General features: G+C 42.2%; 1 protein-coding gene across 1 annotated transcript in view; it reads right to left on the bottom strand.

Moving 5' to 3' along the window:
* Nucleotides 1-2,875: 2,875 nt before the first annotated feature.
* THEMIS (thymocyte selection associated) overlaps nt 2,876-15,555 on the bottom strand; it is a 107,325-nt gene continuing 94,645 nt past the window's right edge. Inside the window, exons 6-7 of the mRNA XM_032777651.2 lie at nt 12,271-12,408; nt 2,876-4,989 (exon numbers count right to left, since the gene is read on the bottom strand). Of these exons, the coding sequence (XP_032633542.1) occupies nt 4,970-4,989; nt 12,271-12,408 (158 nt within the window). The 3' untranslated portion in view covers nt 2,876-4,969. The remainder of the gene's footprint in view (nt 4,990-12,270; nt 12,409-15,555) is intronic.

Consider the following 15,555-nt stretch of genomic DNA (forward strand, 5'->3'; position numbering starts at 1 on the left):
ACTCACAGTAGGTGTCAATGGTTTGTTGTCAAACTAGGAGGGTGTATTTTGAACCCATCTGCAGAACCCATACAGGGGTCAGTTCTGGATTCTCTACGAGTCAATATTTTCAATAATGACTTTGATAATGGAGTGGAGAGTATGTTTATAAAATTTATAGACACCCAGCTGGGAGGCATTGCAAACGCTTCGGAGGATAGGATTAGAATTTAAAATGACCTTAATTAATTGGTCTGAAATCAACAAGGTGAAAGTCAATAAAGACAAGTGAAAAGTGCTACACTTAGGAAGGAAAAATCAAACGCACAATCATAAAATGGGGACTGACAGAGTGGTAGTACTGTTGAATAGAAGCTGGAAGTTATAGTGGATCACAAATTAAATATGAGTCAACAATGTGATGCAGTTGCTAAAAAGGTGAATATCATTCTGGGGTGTATTAAAAGGAGTGTTGAATAAACACAGGAGCTAATTGTCCCTAGTCAGCACTGGTGAGGCCTCAGGTGGAGTACTATGTCCAACTCCGGGCACCACACTTTAGGAAAGAGCAACAGAAATGATAAAAGGTTTAGAAAACCTGAGCTATGAAGAAAGGTTAAAAAACTGGGCACTTTTAGTCTTGAGAAAAGAAGACTGAGGTGGGACCTTATAAAAGTCTGCAAAAATGTTAAGGGCTGTTATAAAGAAGACTGTGATCAATTGCTCTACAGAAGGAAAAACAAGAAGTAATTGTCTTAATCTGCAGCAAAGCAGATTTAGGTTAGATATTAGCAAGTAGGAAGTCAGTTATTTAAATATAGTGTACTGCATAGAATCATCTCACTAACTCTTCCTAGAACCTTTAATCTGTCTCTGTACACCTTTGTGGGATTATTAGGGAATCACGTATGTTTATGCAAAAGGAAGGACACAAAAATTTGTTTCTCAAGACTTTCAAAAATAACAAAGGCCGGTTCTATTACTTATCTGAGGCTAAGCCTGAGCTGAGACCTATTTGCTAAGGCAGCTGCAGACATTCCCACATCCAGGTGAACTCGGAGGCATAAAGACAAACATGTGCATTAGTCTTTGCAGGGTCAGGGTCTGAGTCACCATTTGGCCATGTTCCACATATTAATTTAACTCTTTTTATCTTTCCTCATCAGAGGAAGTAAGGGCTACACAGGAAAGGGTATCCTGTGGAGACAAAGAGAGAAGAGATATGAAACCCAAGGGGAAGAGCCAAATAGGCAAATCTATCACTGGAAAACACAAAAGTATTCCTGGAATGGGATGGTCACCCACTTTAAGGGCCAAGATGCATGGGGTCAACCAGCCCTATTGTTAGGCCGAACCCCTTTAAAAATGGGTGTTTGGGCCTGGTGGAGGGAAAGGGGTCAGGGGATTCCTGTAAAGGACTGAACAAGCTCAGCTGAAGGGGTTTCTGCAGGAAGGAGTTGGCTCCTGTTCTGTGGCAGACTCTGACAGTGAAAGGGGGTGGGGTAAAGAGAGAAACAAAGGGCTTCAGGGCACCCGCCTTGTCTTTGTGTTTGTTGGTGAATTTTGTGTTTGAAGATTAAACAGTACCCTGAAGGAAGGACTTGAACAAATTCTTGGCCTGGTGCTAGTCCTTCCTGAGCTTCGGGAGACAGGCCAGCAGCCCAGCAATTCCCAACCCCCCCCCCCCCCGCCAACAAACATTACACCCCACTTCTAATCTTTGAAAGCAAACTTGGTTTATCTTTGAAGACTGCAAGTATTTAACACCATGTCAGATACTTGCAAAGAGCGGCATCAAAGCAAAAATTTAAAATAGCACTTGGGCAGACATAAGAGGTAACTAAAGCAACAAATGCATTAAGTGGAGCAATAACAAGCATCAACAGCAGCACTCCTTGCCAAGAGTGTTGCAGATAAGGATTTGTCTGACACAAAGAAGAAGCACATTGTATTTAAACAAAAGGCTTTTTGGCGTTTAAAGAAGAATGCTGGGAGAAAGGTTTTTCTTATCTTCTCCAAGCACAAAGATGGAACTATGGAAAATGTGCATGTTGATTATCCACATGGAAATGCTGTCTCACTAGGGGCTTGTCTACACAATAACGCTATGTGCAGACACTCTTATTCCAAAATAAGGCTGTCCTGCCCCTGTTTTGTTTAATGGACTTTCTGGGTTAAACCAAACAGGACCAAGCCATTCCTATTCCTGAATAAAGGCATCTGCATGTAGAGTTATTCAGGAATGGCTGTTTCTGAATAACTCCATGTGAGGATAGGCCCTTAGTGAGAGTGCAGTGGAAGGAAATGCTCATTAACAATAAATAAATTAAGCCTTTAAACTAGCAAATGTGTGTGAGGGATTATGCCAATCATTTACAAGGCAACTATTTTATTATTTAACGTGCTGGCTGCCACTTCCCACAGCTCCCATTGGCTGGTAATGGCAAATTGCGGCCACTGGGAGCTGTGGGGGCCATGTCTGCCGACGGTCAACCTAAACAAAATGTCTTGTGGCCCACCAGCAGATTACCCTGATGGGCCACGTGCCGAAGGCTGCCAACCCCTGTGCTATAGTAAGGGCTAATATCACTGAGACTTCATTTTTACAAAAGAGAGCACAGTATATATATTAGAGTGCTGTGAAATAAACCTACAATTGTCACAATAACAGCTTGAGTCTATGGTGAGTTGAGCATACACAACAGTTAAGGGTACTCAACACCTGATAGGAGGCACTTAGCAACTTACAGGCTTGAGTTTTATTGTATTTGTCCTTCTAACTCCAAAAACACAGACCTCTGCCACTTGAGCGAAAGGAGAGTTTGGTAGTAATAGATCCCTTATCATCTCTAAGCCACCTACTGAATGGCAACATCACATACACAACAACCTAATAAAATGCAGCATGAACTACATTTATTTATGCAGAAGACTGGGTTTGCCAATGTTACAAGCTGGACTGTTTTCACCTACTAAAAAGAGAAATATTGTTTTTTGTGCAATCTATTCAAAGAGGCATATTAATACATTCACAGGCCACATTAACCAATTAATCCTATGTATACGACAGACAGACAAGGTGGGTGCATACATACAATAGAGACACAGACAAAACTATCCCTCGTTAACTATTTATATGCCGAATGTTGCATATAAAGTACTGTTTAGTAATTGGACTAATTTAGACAAAGGTTATAGTAAGGAAAAGGATTTACCCTAATTAAATTAATGTAAAACAGTGCAAAGAAATCCAAAATGAATTTACCATAGAGGTAACTAACTATTCCATGGAGTTCCTATCAGCAATTCAGGGTATACTATATATTGTAGGGATTTTTTCTTTAAAAATATTTACAGAGAAAAGATGTAGGCATTTTTGGTGCTTCGTTGCTTTGTAATATGAGAGTACAGCATGTATGTTTCCCATATCAGCACTGCTCGTACATTCACAGCTAGATTTAAAAGCATCCTCATCTGAATAAGCAAAAATACCCACCATAATTGCTATTTCCACAATACTAAGGACAATAGTGGTAGGGCACCAATGAATGTACCTCAGATGCTTGTCAGGTAGGTTTTGCATCCAGCAAACCCTTCTCCTCTCATGGAACTGTCTAACCACTTATTTTTCATTTTTCAAACATATTTTTAAAAAGGAAAACATTTTAAAGCAAATTTTTGAAAAATATGAAGAATCTGCTATACCCTTTAACAGATGGAGCGTTAATCAAGACCCAATGACTCCTGTTTGGCAGAGCCCATTGAAAGGTTGCATGAAGATGCACTGACCCAGCTGTGCTTGGGTGTGAATGGGACAGCAATTTGCTACATAACTTTTTAAAAGTGCAGCATGCTCCCTCCTCACAATGCACAGGGAGGACGGAGACATGACTCCACCTGCTCTCATCCCTCCCCATGCTTCCTTGTTCTCTTTTTGGCAAATTACTCCCCGACTGAGCAACTATCTCTTCCTGAACAAAGAGGTTACGATTCTCAGGCCAGGTCTACACTACGCACGAAAATTGATTTTAGATATGCAATTTCAGCTACGAGAATAGCGTAGCTGAAATCGAATATTTAAAATCGATTTACTCACCCGTCTTCAACACGCGGGATAAATGTACGAGGCTCACCATGTCGATTCCGGAACTCCGTTGGTATTGGTGGAGTTCCGGAATCGATATAAGCGAGCTCAGGGATCGATATATCCCGTCTAGATCAGACGCGATATATCGATCCCCGAGCAACCGATTTTAACGCGCCGATACGGCGCGTAGTCTAGACGTGGCCTTAGTGGCTCCTACTCAGACCCCACAAGATCAGCCCTTCCTATCCTCAGTATGGACACAACCTAACCCAAAATACTATGATTTATTCTGTGCCAGGTTCAGCCACCCTTAGTCCCACTGGGAAGTATTTCACTCTGTGAGCAGTTGCATTGATTTCAATGGGATTACTTATGAAGCAAGGTACTACTTGCACAGTAAGATACTACGCAGCACCAGAAAGGGTGGCAGAATCTGACTCTTGTAATTTTCAGTACACCATACCTGAAACTCAACCTGGAGCATTTGCAATTGTTTAATTAAATAAGGACTTACTTTACTCTTTCTCCCCAAAACATTTGCAATTATAGGACACTTTAGAATAAGGAATTGGCCTGGAGTAAGCGCCCTACAGTAGCCTAGGAAATCAATGGGTGTTTTGGGTGCACTGAGAAGGCAAAATTGGATCTTAATTGGCATAATTATATGAATTTGTGAATACATGTTTACAAAGGGAACCATTAGCGTGCATGACTTTTTATTTATGATTGTGAAAGTAGTTTAGTTTCTATGGGGCTTGGTGTAGTTGAATTGCAGCCTTGGATGCTCTTCATGAGACAGAAGGAAGACGGTGTTTCTTTCAGGATTCATCTGTTATTGTAGTTGTGGATGATCTAATTACATAATATACACAGTTTTCCAGTCATTTCTGGTTAATTTCAGTATTATTCCATCTTAGAGGTTTCTGAAAACAAACAAAAAAGAAAATGAATGGCTGAAATTGAAATGGAAGTCTTTTATATTGGTTTTAAAATGACAGAGTGAACGAACATGAGTGCACGAGTGCTGTGCTGTGTGAACAGTTGTGTGTCAATGAAGAGTTAGCAAACGACAGTAACTGAATGATATTTAGCTTAAAACAGATGGGGAGCAGATCAGTCACTAAGGAGACAAAACCCTGTCGCTTCTACTGAACTAATAAAAATGCAAACTCAGCTCTTGCAGAATGGGAACTACAAACAGTGTGGGCTGGTGATTAAAGCAAAGGAGTGGGAGTCAACAGACCTTGGGTGAAATCTTGACTCTGTTGAAGTCAATGACAAAACCCTTGTTGATTTCAACAGGGCCAAGATTTCACCATCCTCTGCTCTGCCACTGACCAGTTCCATGATGTGAGTCACTTCACCTCTTTGTCCATCTGTTTTTATTTTCCAGACATGACCCCATTACTATGGTATCTGAGTGTCCCACTGTCATGTTCCGGGGTGCAATCCAGACCAGTGAGGGGTTGTGTCACCCCTGTCCTGTAACCTCGGGTGCCTCACAAAGCTTTGCTGTTGTAGCCCCCACCCTCAGCTGCTCAGGACTAGCCTACCATCATACAGGTCACAGCCTGTGTGCCACACAGCCTTGGTTCAACAGTTCTGACCCCAGAAGCCTATCTACAGCCCCACTCAAGCTTCCACCAGCCTTGGGTACTACTTGCAGGGTAACACCAACACACTCCCAATTCCAGAGTTTCCCAAAACTGTGTGTTTTGCACTGTCCAGCCCTCTCCTGGATAGTTCAGAAAAATTATATGATTTGCTTGTTCCTCTAAAAACACAAAGGCACATCACAGCTTAACTTAACTGGGGTGAACACATCATTCCTTTTAAACACAGCACTGAATTGGTTTATGGTAAAAATGAAATAAATTTGTTGACAAAATACACATAGGATTAAGTGAGTTCACATATAAGGAATGAAGATAGAAAGAGTTGCAAGTAAAACAAACCAAAATATGCTTCTAAAATTCTAAAACTTAATCTAGCAAGATATAGGCGTTGTTCAAACTGGTTTCTCTCACCACTTATTCTTGTTCCCAAATATGGCTGACTTTCCCACAGTCAGGACCTTCCACAAAAATACAAGGCTTCCCTTGTCATCCTAGGTGCAAGATCTTAACCTTAGCAAGTTTCTCACCTATATTCAGTTCCAGAAACTCCCCCTTGGTTGAAGGACACCCATCTTTCTCAGCTTGCAAGAGCTCTGTTTCCTCATATCTGTCTTGTGATGGATGCCAAATATAGCTTCTACCCTTGCTTTTAATTTCAAAGTTCAATGAACTTGTTTCAAGAGGCAGGATGACCTCATGCTGTTCTTTCCTTCCTGTGGGCTTCCCATCTCCCTGTATATAAATGGAGTTTCCATTGTTTTGATTCCACCATGCTTAATTAACATAGAAAACAGGTAGATAGCCCAACAATCTAGCCAGCTTTCTATCCACTTTATTCTTTCAATCCATACTTTTTTAACTTGCTAGCAAGAATACTTGAATACAAGAATACTGTGGGAGATTGTATCAAAAGCTTTGCTAAAGTCAAGATATATCACATCCACTGCTTTCCCCATATCCACAGAGCCAGTTATCTCATCATAGAAGGCAATCAGGTTGGTCAGGCATGACTTGCCCTTGGTGAATCCATGTTGACTGTTCCTGATCACCTTCCTCTCCTCCAAGTCCTTCAAAATGGATTCCTTGAGGACTTGCTCCATGATTTTGCCATGAGTTTCCTGGGTTCTCTTTCTTCCCTTTATTAAATATGGGCACAATTTTTGCCTTTTTCCAATCGCCCAGGACCTCCCCCGATCGCCACAAATTTTCAAAGATAATGGCCAGTGGCTCTGCAATCACAACAGCCAACTCCCCCACCACCCTGGCATGCATTAGATCTGGACCCATGGACCCATCTGCACATTCAGCTTTTCTAAATAGTCCTTAACCTGTTCTTTCACCACTGAGGGTTGTTCATCTCCTCCACATACTGTACTGCCCAGTGCAGCAGTGTGGGAGCTGACCTTGTCTGTGAAGACCGATGCAAAAAATGCATTGACTACTTCAGCTTTTTCCACATCCTCTGCCACTGTGTCTCCTCCCCCATTCAGCAAGTGTCCCACCCTTTCCCTGACCTTCTTCTTGTTGCTAACATACCTATAGAAACCCTTCTTGTTACCCTTTACGTCCCTTGCTAGCTGCAGCTTCAACTGTGCCTTGGCCTCCCTGACTGCACCCCTGCATGCTCTAACAAGATTTTTATACTCCTCCCTTGTCATCTATCCAAATTTCCACTTCTTTTAAGCTTCCTTTTTGAGTTTGAGCTTACCGAAGATTTCACTGTTAAGCCAAGCAGGCCGCTTGCCATATTTGCTATTATTTCTGCCCTTTGGGATGGTTTGTTCCTGTGCCCTCAGTAAAGCTTCTTTAAAATACAGCCAGCTAGCCTGCACACCCTTCCCCCTCATTTTATTCTCCCAGGAGATCCTGCCCATCAGTTCCCTAAGGGAGTCTAAGTCAGCTTTTCTGAAGTCTAGGGTCTGTGTTCTGCTGCTCTCCTTTCTTCCTTGTGCCAGGATCCTGAACTCAACCATCTCATGGTCACTGCCTCCCAGGTTGTCACCCACTTCTATTTCCCCTATGAATTCTTCCCTGTTTGTAAAAGCAGATGAGGAATTGAGAAAAAGAAATAAAGCAACATGCCAAGTTCACACAGGAAGCCTGTGGCAAACCTGGGACTGAACCTGCATTGCCCAACTCCTATGTGAGTACCCCTATCCCTACCTGTTCATTTTTCCTCCAACATGCACCATTAATTATTCTCTCATTTAAAAGCTTCAGTCATCCCATCAGCGAGCAGAGAAAATACCAAATGGAAAAAGTTTTCAAACTTGGATGACTAAAACTAGGCACCTAAATCTATATTTAAGAATCTAAATGAAAGTGATGAGATTTTTCAAAGATTCTAGGAACCCACAAGTCCCAGTGACTTAAGCAGGAGTTCTAAATGCCTAAATATAGATTTAGATGCCTGATTTAAGGTACCCGAGTTTGAAAATTTTGGCCTTTATCATCTGGTCCAGGTTCAGTGAAGCAATAAAATAGATAGTTAATTTCGCTTTGTGTAAGAACAAAAGGATATGAAAGCCCAGAGAAAATCTATCAAAATTAGTACAAAAGATAGAAAGGCAGTGTGGTTTAGTAAACAGTGCAGTAGCCTGGAAGTGAAAAGACCTGGGTTCTGTTTCCGAATCTACCAGCAACCTTGGGCAAGTATCTTTGCCTCCATTTCCCCTCTCACTCTTTATCTTGTCTGTTTGGATTGTAAGCTCTTTGGGGCAAGGACTGGTTCTTACTATATATTGGTATAGTGCCTGGTACAGTGGAGCTTTGATTTTGGTTGGAGTCTCTATACACGACTAAATAACTGATTATAAACACTGATTTAAAATCCATTCTTTGAGGGTTGAACTCAGACAAGGGTTAAATTATTGGGGTTTGCTTTTATTTTGTTATAATATAATTTGCACCAATGAATTTCAGTCTGATTGTTTGTATGTTTGAACAATTGAAAGGAAGAATTTAATGAATGTTATAAATTAATGGGAAGCAGGCCTGTGGTGTAACCAATATGACGGATAATTAAACCTTTGGCAGAGATGCAGGAAACCATTGATTCTTGTAGATCTTTTCCCCTTAAAAAGCTTATAAGAGATGTTCTCAATAAGGCCAAAGCAGCAAATTCATCTATGTTTTGAATGGCCCATTGACCTGATTTTATGAGACTTTTCCAAAAGCAGGTCTCTTAAGCTATCCCCACTGGTGCGCCAAAAGTCTTTCAGGTTTGTTTTTGTACTCACCAAAGCTTGGATTTACATGCACACATTGAATCCACATTTCCCAATGCACACACAAATGTGCACACAGAGAATCTTGGCAGAAATTTTTAATATAAACCTTAAATGGAGCATTTCTGAATGTCAGAAAGAGACCAAAAGATTAGAAGAAAATCAACATGTCCTTTGGCTATCTAATGATCTCAGAGTGGGTGGTTGCTCCTTTATCCTCTGAATAAGATCATTTATGCGACTGTTTCTTAATCCAAGACTCCGATAGCCATCTCCCCAGAGACAGCAAAGGTCTTTTCTTGCATGTTTTGCTAAAGCCTTCAAACAAGAGGAGTAATAAAGTGCAGCCTTTTCTCTGTTGACAGGGAGTTTAAAGGGCAGGTGGATAAAGGCTTGAAGGATCTGACAACTCAATGTAAATGGCTTAATTAGAGGCTGGGACCTCAGGCAGATGCTGTCTCTTGAAGCTGGTTACCGATGGGTAAGAAGTCAAATAGAAATTTTTTCTTTTCCATGTAACCCTTGTTTGCAGTGTCCAGGTAGGCCCTGTCTGTGTGACAGTACAGCCCTGTTAGCCAGAATCAGTACTGACCCTGTTCTGGCTATCTGGGTACTAATTCCCTGGCTAGTGTAGATCTGGACTACAGTGTTGTCCTCAGTCTCTCCCTCTTCCTTCTGACAGCTGCTTGTTTTTTCCCCACCCTTCTGGGCATGATGTGCTGTGGCTGCTGGGCATGCAGAAGACTCCAATCTCTGTGGTCTTGCTGCTTCCTGGCTCTCCTTCTCTCATGCTCCATGAAAATTTATTTCTTGGCATAGGCACAGGGCAGGTGGGAAGCCGCGTGAATTTAAACCAGTTGCCCCCTTCTGAATTAGAAATGCCTCATCTCAGTTAACGGTCTTTTGCTGAGAGGGAAGAAAAGGCAGGCTGCAAAGCCCCTGCTGCCGGTCCCTCTGGAGGCATTGCTGCGATGAAGTTTGGAGATGGAAGAGAATATGATCTGTTGCTACAGACCCCACAATGCCTTCCTAGAGGGAGAAGAGGATTTGCTTCTGTGAACACTGGCCACAAGGGTGGGGAGGGAAAGACATGGATCCACAGCTGCAGCACATGTGCTGCCTGCAAAAGACTGGAAACCACTCTTGAGACATGTATCAGAGGGGTAGCTGTGTTAGTAAAAAGCAACAATGAGGCCTGTGGCACCTTAAAGACTAACAGATGTATTGTGACTGATGAAGTGGGTATTCACCCATGAAAGCCTATGCTCCAATACATCTGTTAGTCTTTAAGGTGCCATAGGACTCATTGTTGCTTTCTTGAGACATGGGAATTGATACAAGCTGCAAAATACAAACATCAGCTATGGGAAGAGTAGAATATCTACTAGCACATCCTGTTCACCTCCCCAGGCATGCTGCAGTGGGAGAAATTTCATTACCTAGGACCCTCACTGAAAATTAGTCTTTGGAACCTGTACTGAGTTCAGAGGGGGATTTGGCAGGAAGAGAGATTAAGAGGGAAACTTAGAGAGAGAAAAATCAGGAGTTGTTATTAGAGCGTGGGGAAGCTGAGGAGCTCAGTCACCTTTTCCACCAGCCCCACCCCTGCTTACCAATATAGGTACAATTTGTGCTAAATTGGAACTGATAATTTGGGATTATTATTATCTTTAAGCAGTAAGAACCTGATTCTTGTTTACTCCAGCTTTAAATCCCCTTCCGACAGCCAGAGCAGCAGAAAGTAGCCTTAGTGTAAATTAAAATCAGGGCCGAAAAGTTTACTGCTTTTTACTAAGCTTAGTTATGTATTACATATAGAGCAGAGTGAATACCTGGGTGTTTGCTTCACTGGCAGTTCTGAACAATGGAACAAAAAAGTTGGAAAATTTCAGCAAATTGTGAGTTCACAAAAATTTCATTTTGGGTTGAATGAAACTTTTTGTCTTCGGGCATTTTTAAAATCAAAAGCAAAGCATATGAAGGGCTAGAGTCACAAGACAGCTGACGGAGGAAGAGCTAATTCTCTTATAACCATTAGCCCTTTAGCGTATGTCTGCTCAGCAGTGGGAGATGTGATTCCCAGCTTGGGTTGCCAGACACATGCTAGCTCTGCTCCACGAAGGGTGCTAAAAATAGCAGCATGGTGGCTGCTCAGGCTCACCGTCCAAGTATGTCCCAGGGGCTGTGGCAGGACCACACTCAGGTGGCTAGCCTAAGCCACCACCACAGCCACGCTGCTATTTTTAGTGCACTCAGTTGAGCAGAGCTAGCATGAGACTGTCTACCCTAGCTTGGAATCCTATGCCTCCCAGCTGCTGTGTAGACATACCTTTAGTGATTAGGACACTTACCTGGGCTGTGGGAAGATCTGGGTTCAGTTCCCCCCTTTGCCTGATATGCAAAAGAGATTTGAATTTGGATCTCCAATACCACAGGAGAGTGCCCTGACTGCTGGGCTAGGGGACATTCTGGGGCAGGTCTCTCAATCTCTCCATTAAAGCTATTCTACTTTGTATAAGTGATTAAATAGTTATTAGCCCAGAGACTTGAACTTGGATCTCTCACCTCCCAGCTGAGTGCCCTGACTACCAAGCTACAGGGTCAATGGCACACTTGTCCTCTGAGCCAGTGATTATTCAAATATTTTATACCAAGCAGAACAGTTTCAACCGGAGAGGGTTATGGCCACATCTGCACTGCAGCAGGACTGCAATCTGTAGCATGTGCAGACATACCTGTACCCTAACTAGCTTGCTATAAAGATCAGTGAAGATGTGGCAACATGGGCTTCGGTGCAGGCTATACAAGGCCGCCTGCCCGTATTCCCCCTCCCCTGCTACATACATGCATTGCTAGCTCATGCTGCCACATCCTTACTGCGATTTTTAGCAAGCTAGCTACATTAAAAGCTAGTGTGGGTACATCTACACAAGCTGCAAATTACACCCCTTGTTGCAGTGCAGACATCCAACCCAGACTGCCCTATATCCCAGGGCATGCTTCTTCCACTGGACAAACATTTTTCATCCAAAACTATTCAGTGCATCTATGTCAAATTTGCGAATACTTTTTGGTTGACTGAAACTGCATTTTTTGGTGAATAAATTATTGTGAAATTTTTTTACCCAGCTTGAATGACTCGGTGTCTACTGAAAAAGGCATCACTCTAAACAGTGACAGCGAGTCATAAATTGTACTACTGGTGTCTCCTTTGCTTCCTTCTTGTTCCTCAGAAAATGCTACTGTAGAGACTGACACTTTCACAGACAACAACCAGTTTCACAAGTGAAGACTGCCATTAGATCTGAAAACAATGGCATGCATTTGTTTACATTTGTAAGTGATCGAATGACACACTCACCTTCCCTTTTCTTCTTCAGGGGATACATTTTATTGTGAATTGTGCTTTCTTGGAATTTTTTCCTTATGTTTTCAATTAGGTTTTCATCAGCATATTCATAGCTGTGCTTCTCCTCCAGAAGCATATTGTTTATTGGACCTAAGTAACAAATAAAGAAACCATAAAATATCTGTAAGGAGGTGACATGGGAGTCTGCTGATCACCGGATTTATATGACCCCCATTCTTCAGAATTATCTCTTTGTTTTTTAACCATTTTTTCACTGCTTTAACACCTCTTTTCTCTTCTCCTTCCTTCTTCGTGTCATATTATTTGTCAAGATCAAATCATGCCAAACCAATCTAATTTCCTTCTTTGACAGAGTTACTGGCCGAGTGGATGGAGGGAAGCTGTAGATGTAATATATCATGATTTTAATAGGGTTTTTGACATAGTCCCACATGACATTTTCATAAGCAGACTAATGAAATGTGATCTAAATGAAATTACTATAAGGTGGGTCCACAACGGGTTCAAAGACCATACTCAAAGGGTTGTTATCAATGGTTCACTGTAAAACACGGAGGGCCTATCTATTCAGTATTTTCACTAATGACTTGGATAATGGAGTGGAGGGTATGCTCATAAAGTTTGTGAATAACACCAAGTTGGGAGGGGTCCCTAGCACTTTGAAGGACAGGGTTAGAATTCAAAATGACCTTGACAAATTAGAGAACTGGTCAGAAATCAACAAGATGAAATTCAATAAAGACAAGTGCAAAGTCCTGCACCTAGGAAGGAGAAATCAAATGCACAACTACAAAATAACTATCTAGATGGGAATACGACTGAAAAAGATCTGAGGGTTATAGTGGATCCCAAATTAAATATGATTCAACAAGTGATGCAGCTGTGAATAAGGCTAATGTCATTCTGGGGTTTATTAACAGGAATGTATGGAGGATGGGATGTAAATTGCCCCACTCTGCTTAGTGCTGGTGAGGCCTCAGCTGCAGTACTGTACATAGGTGCCAACTTCCTCTCTACCCATGGGATGCTTGACCCCCACCCTCCACCCCAAGCCTGTCCCCACTCCATCCGTGCCCCCAGTGGGCAGGAGGAGCTGGGAGAAGGAGGGGAGTTTTGCTGCCAGTGGGTGCTAAGTACCCACCAATTTTTTTCGGTGGGTGGTCCAGGGGCTGGAGCACCGCTGGAGTCAGTGCCTATCGTACTGTGTCCAATTCTGGGTGCCGCACTTTAATAAATATACAGACAAATAAAAGAGAGGAGAGCAACAAAAACCATACAAGATTTAGAAAACCTGACCTATCAGGAGCGGTTAAAAAAATGGGCAGTTTAGTCTTGAGAAAACACAACTGAGGAAGGATCTGATAGCCTTTAACATATCTGAGGATGTTGTTACAAAAAAGATGATGATCAGTTGTTGTCCATGTCCATTGAAGATAGGACAAGTAATAATGAACTTAATCTGCAACAAGGGAGAATTAGGTTAGATTTTAGGAAAATCTTACTAACTAGAAGTGTCATTAAGCTGTGGAACAGGTTTCCAAAGGAGGCTGAGGAATTCCCATCACAGGAGGTTTAAGCAAAGGTTACACAGATCCCTATCAGGGATGGTCTGGGTTTACTCGGTCCTGCGTCAACACAGGCAGCGGGACTTCAGGACTTGTCTTGGTCCTTTTCACCCCTCCATTTCTATTATTCTGTTTGTATTAAGGTAGCATCTAGAGGCCCCCAACTGAGACCGAGGACCCATTGTGTTAAGCACTCTACAGAAACAGTGAGAGATGGCATACTCTTTGTCATAAATGGATAGGTAGGTAAGGGTTAAGTTTCTTTTACCTGAAAAGGGTAACCGAACACCTGACCAGAGGACCAATCAGAGAACTGAATTGTTTAAAGTCAGGGGCGGGAATTTGTATACTCGGGGTCTTTGTTGTTTTCTTAGCTATGAGGAAACAAGTCTTCTTCTAATTCTCTCCTAATACTTCTTCTAAACATCTGTAAGTACCCAGGAACCGCAAAGTAATTCAGCTATGATGGTCTTTGGGGTGTATTTACCTGTATGTTAATTTGTTGTGCTGGTTTAATTGGGCTATCTTTTAAATCAGACTGTTTCTTTATATTTTCTTATAAGCAAGAGCCTGTATTGAGTTTCTTAATGCAAGATGATTGTTTTATATTTTCTTTCTTTTTTTCTATAAAGTTTTCTTGTTAAACCTTGTGAAAGTTCTTTTCCTAGGGAGGCAAAGGGAAAAGCCAGGCTGTGGGCTATTTTCCTATTTGGGTCCAGGGAAAGAGCAGACTACAGGGAAAGAGACGAAGAATTCTCTCTGTTCTCTGGTGGTTACAGTTTTTCCCTCATTCCTGGAGCAAGGGGGGTGGCAGAGCCCAGCTGTGGGTATTTTGCATCTCCATTGTCCTGAGGGAAGCAGAAAAGCTGGTTTCTTGGGTCACACAGGTTAGCCGCGAGGCAAGCCTGATAAGGAGGGGGAAGGGGTTATTTTCCCTGCTTTTAGCATCCAAGGGATTGGGAATCTGGGTGTCCCACCAAGGGAGGGTTGGGGACACCAGAGGGAGGAAAGGGGGGATCAGGCCCCATAGATTAATTCCTGATCTGGTGGCAGCGAGAATATCCAAGCTGGTAGTGAGCTTGGGGGAGTTTCAGGTAAGCCCCCAAACTTTGGACGCAAAAGTCTAGGTTTGGGACAGGACCAGACTGGTGGACACTAAAGTCCAGGTCTGGGACTGGACGGCTAGATTACCACACTCTTCAGGGCAGGTACCTGAATAGACAAGGCACACCAAAGTGTGGGAGAAAGGAAGCAGCATTACCCTCACTTTATGTATTTTCCCCCAGAGAGATTAAGTGATTTGTACAAGAGAACCTAGGAAATCTGTGGCAGACCCAATAATTAAACACAGGTCTTTTGATTCCCATTTCAGTGCCAAAGCCACGAGATGATCTTTCCTTCTCTTTTAGGAATCCTTCTTTTGGATTGTATATATTAGTGTGAGATCAACATTTGTGCATACACAAGGTGATCTGTTGTTTACCTTTTGGGGTTACTGGTGTAGTATGGACAGGGGATGAATAAACTGTTAATACAGTATAATCACTAACAGTCCGGGTGCAGATAGATCTAGATCTGACTGTTAGTAAAAGGCCTGACGAACAAAAAGAACCTGTTATCTTCTTTAAAAATGTTGCCACAGTAAATTCAGATTATCTGCCATATGTGGCACATAGCCTCCATAATATAAGTCTACTCCATTCACATATGG

The sequence above is a fragment of the Chelonoidis abingdonii genome, chromosome 3 (genome assembly GCF_003597395.2).
Source record: "Chelonoidis abingdonii isolate Lonesome George chromosome 3, CheloAbing_2.0, whole genome shotgun sequence".
In the NCBI taxonomy this organism is placed as follows: Eukaryota; Metazoa; Chordata; order Testudines; family Testudinidae; genus Chelonoidis; species Chelonoidis abingdonii.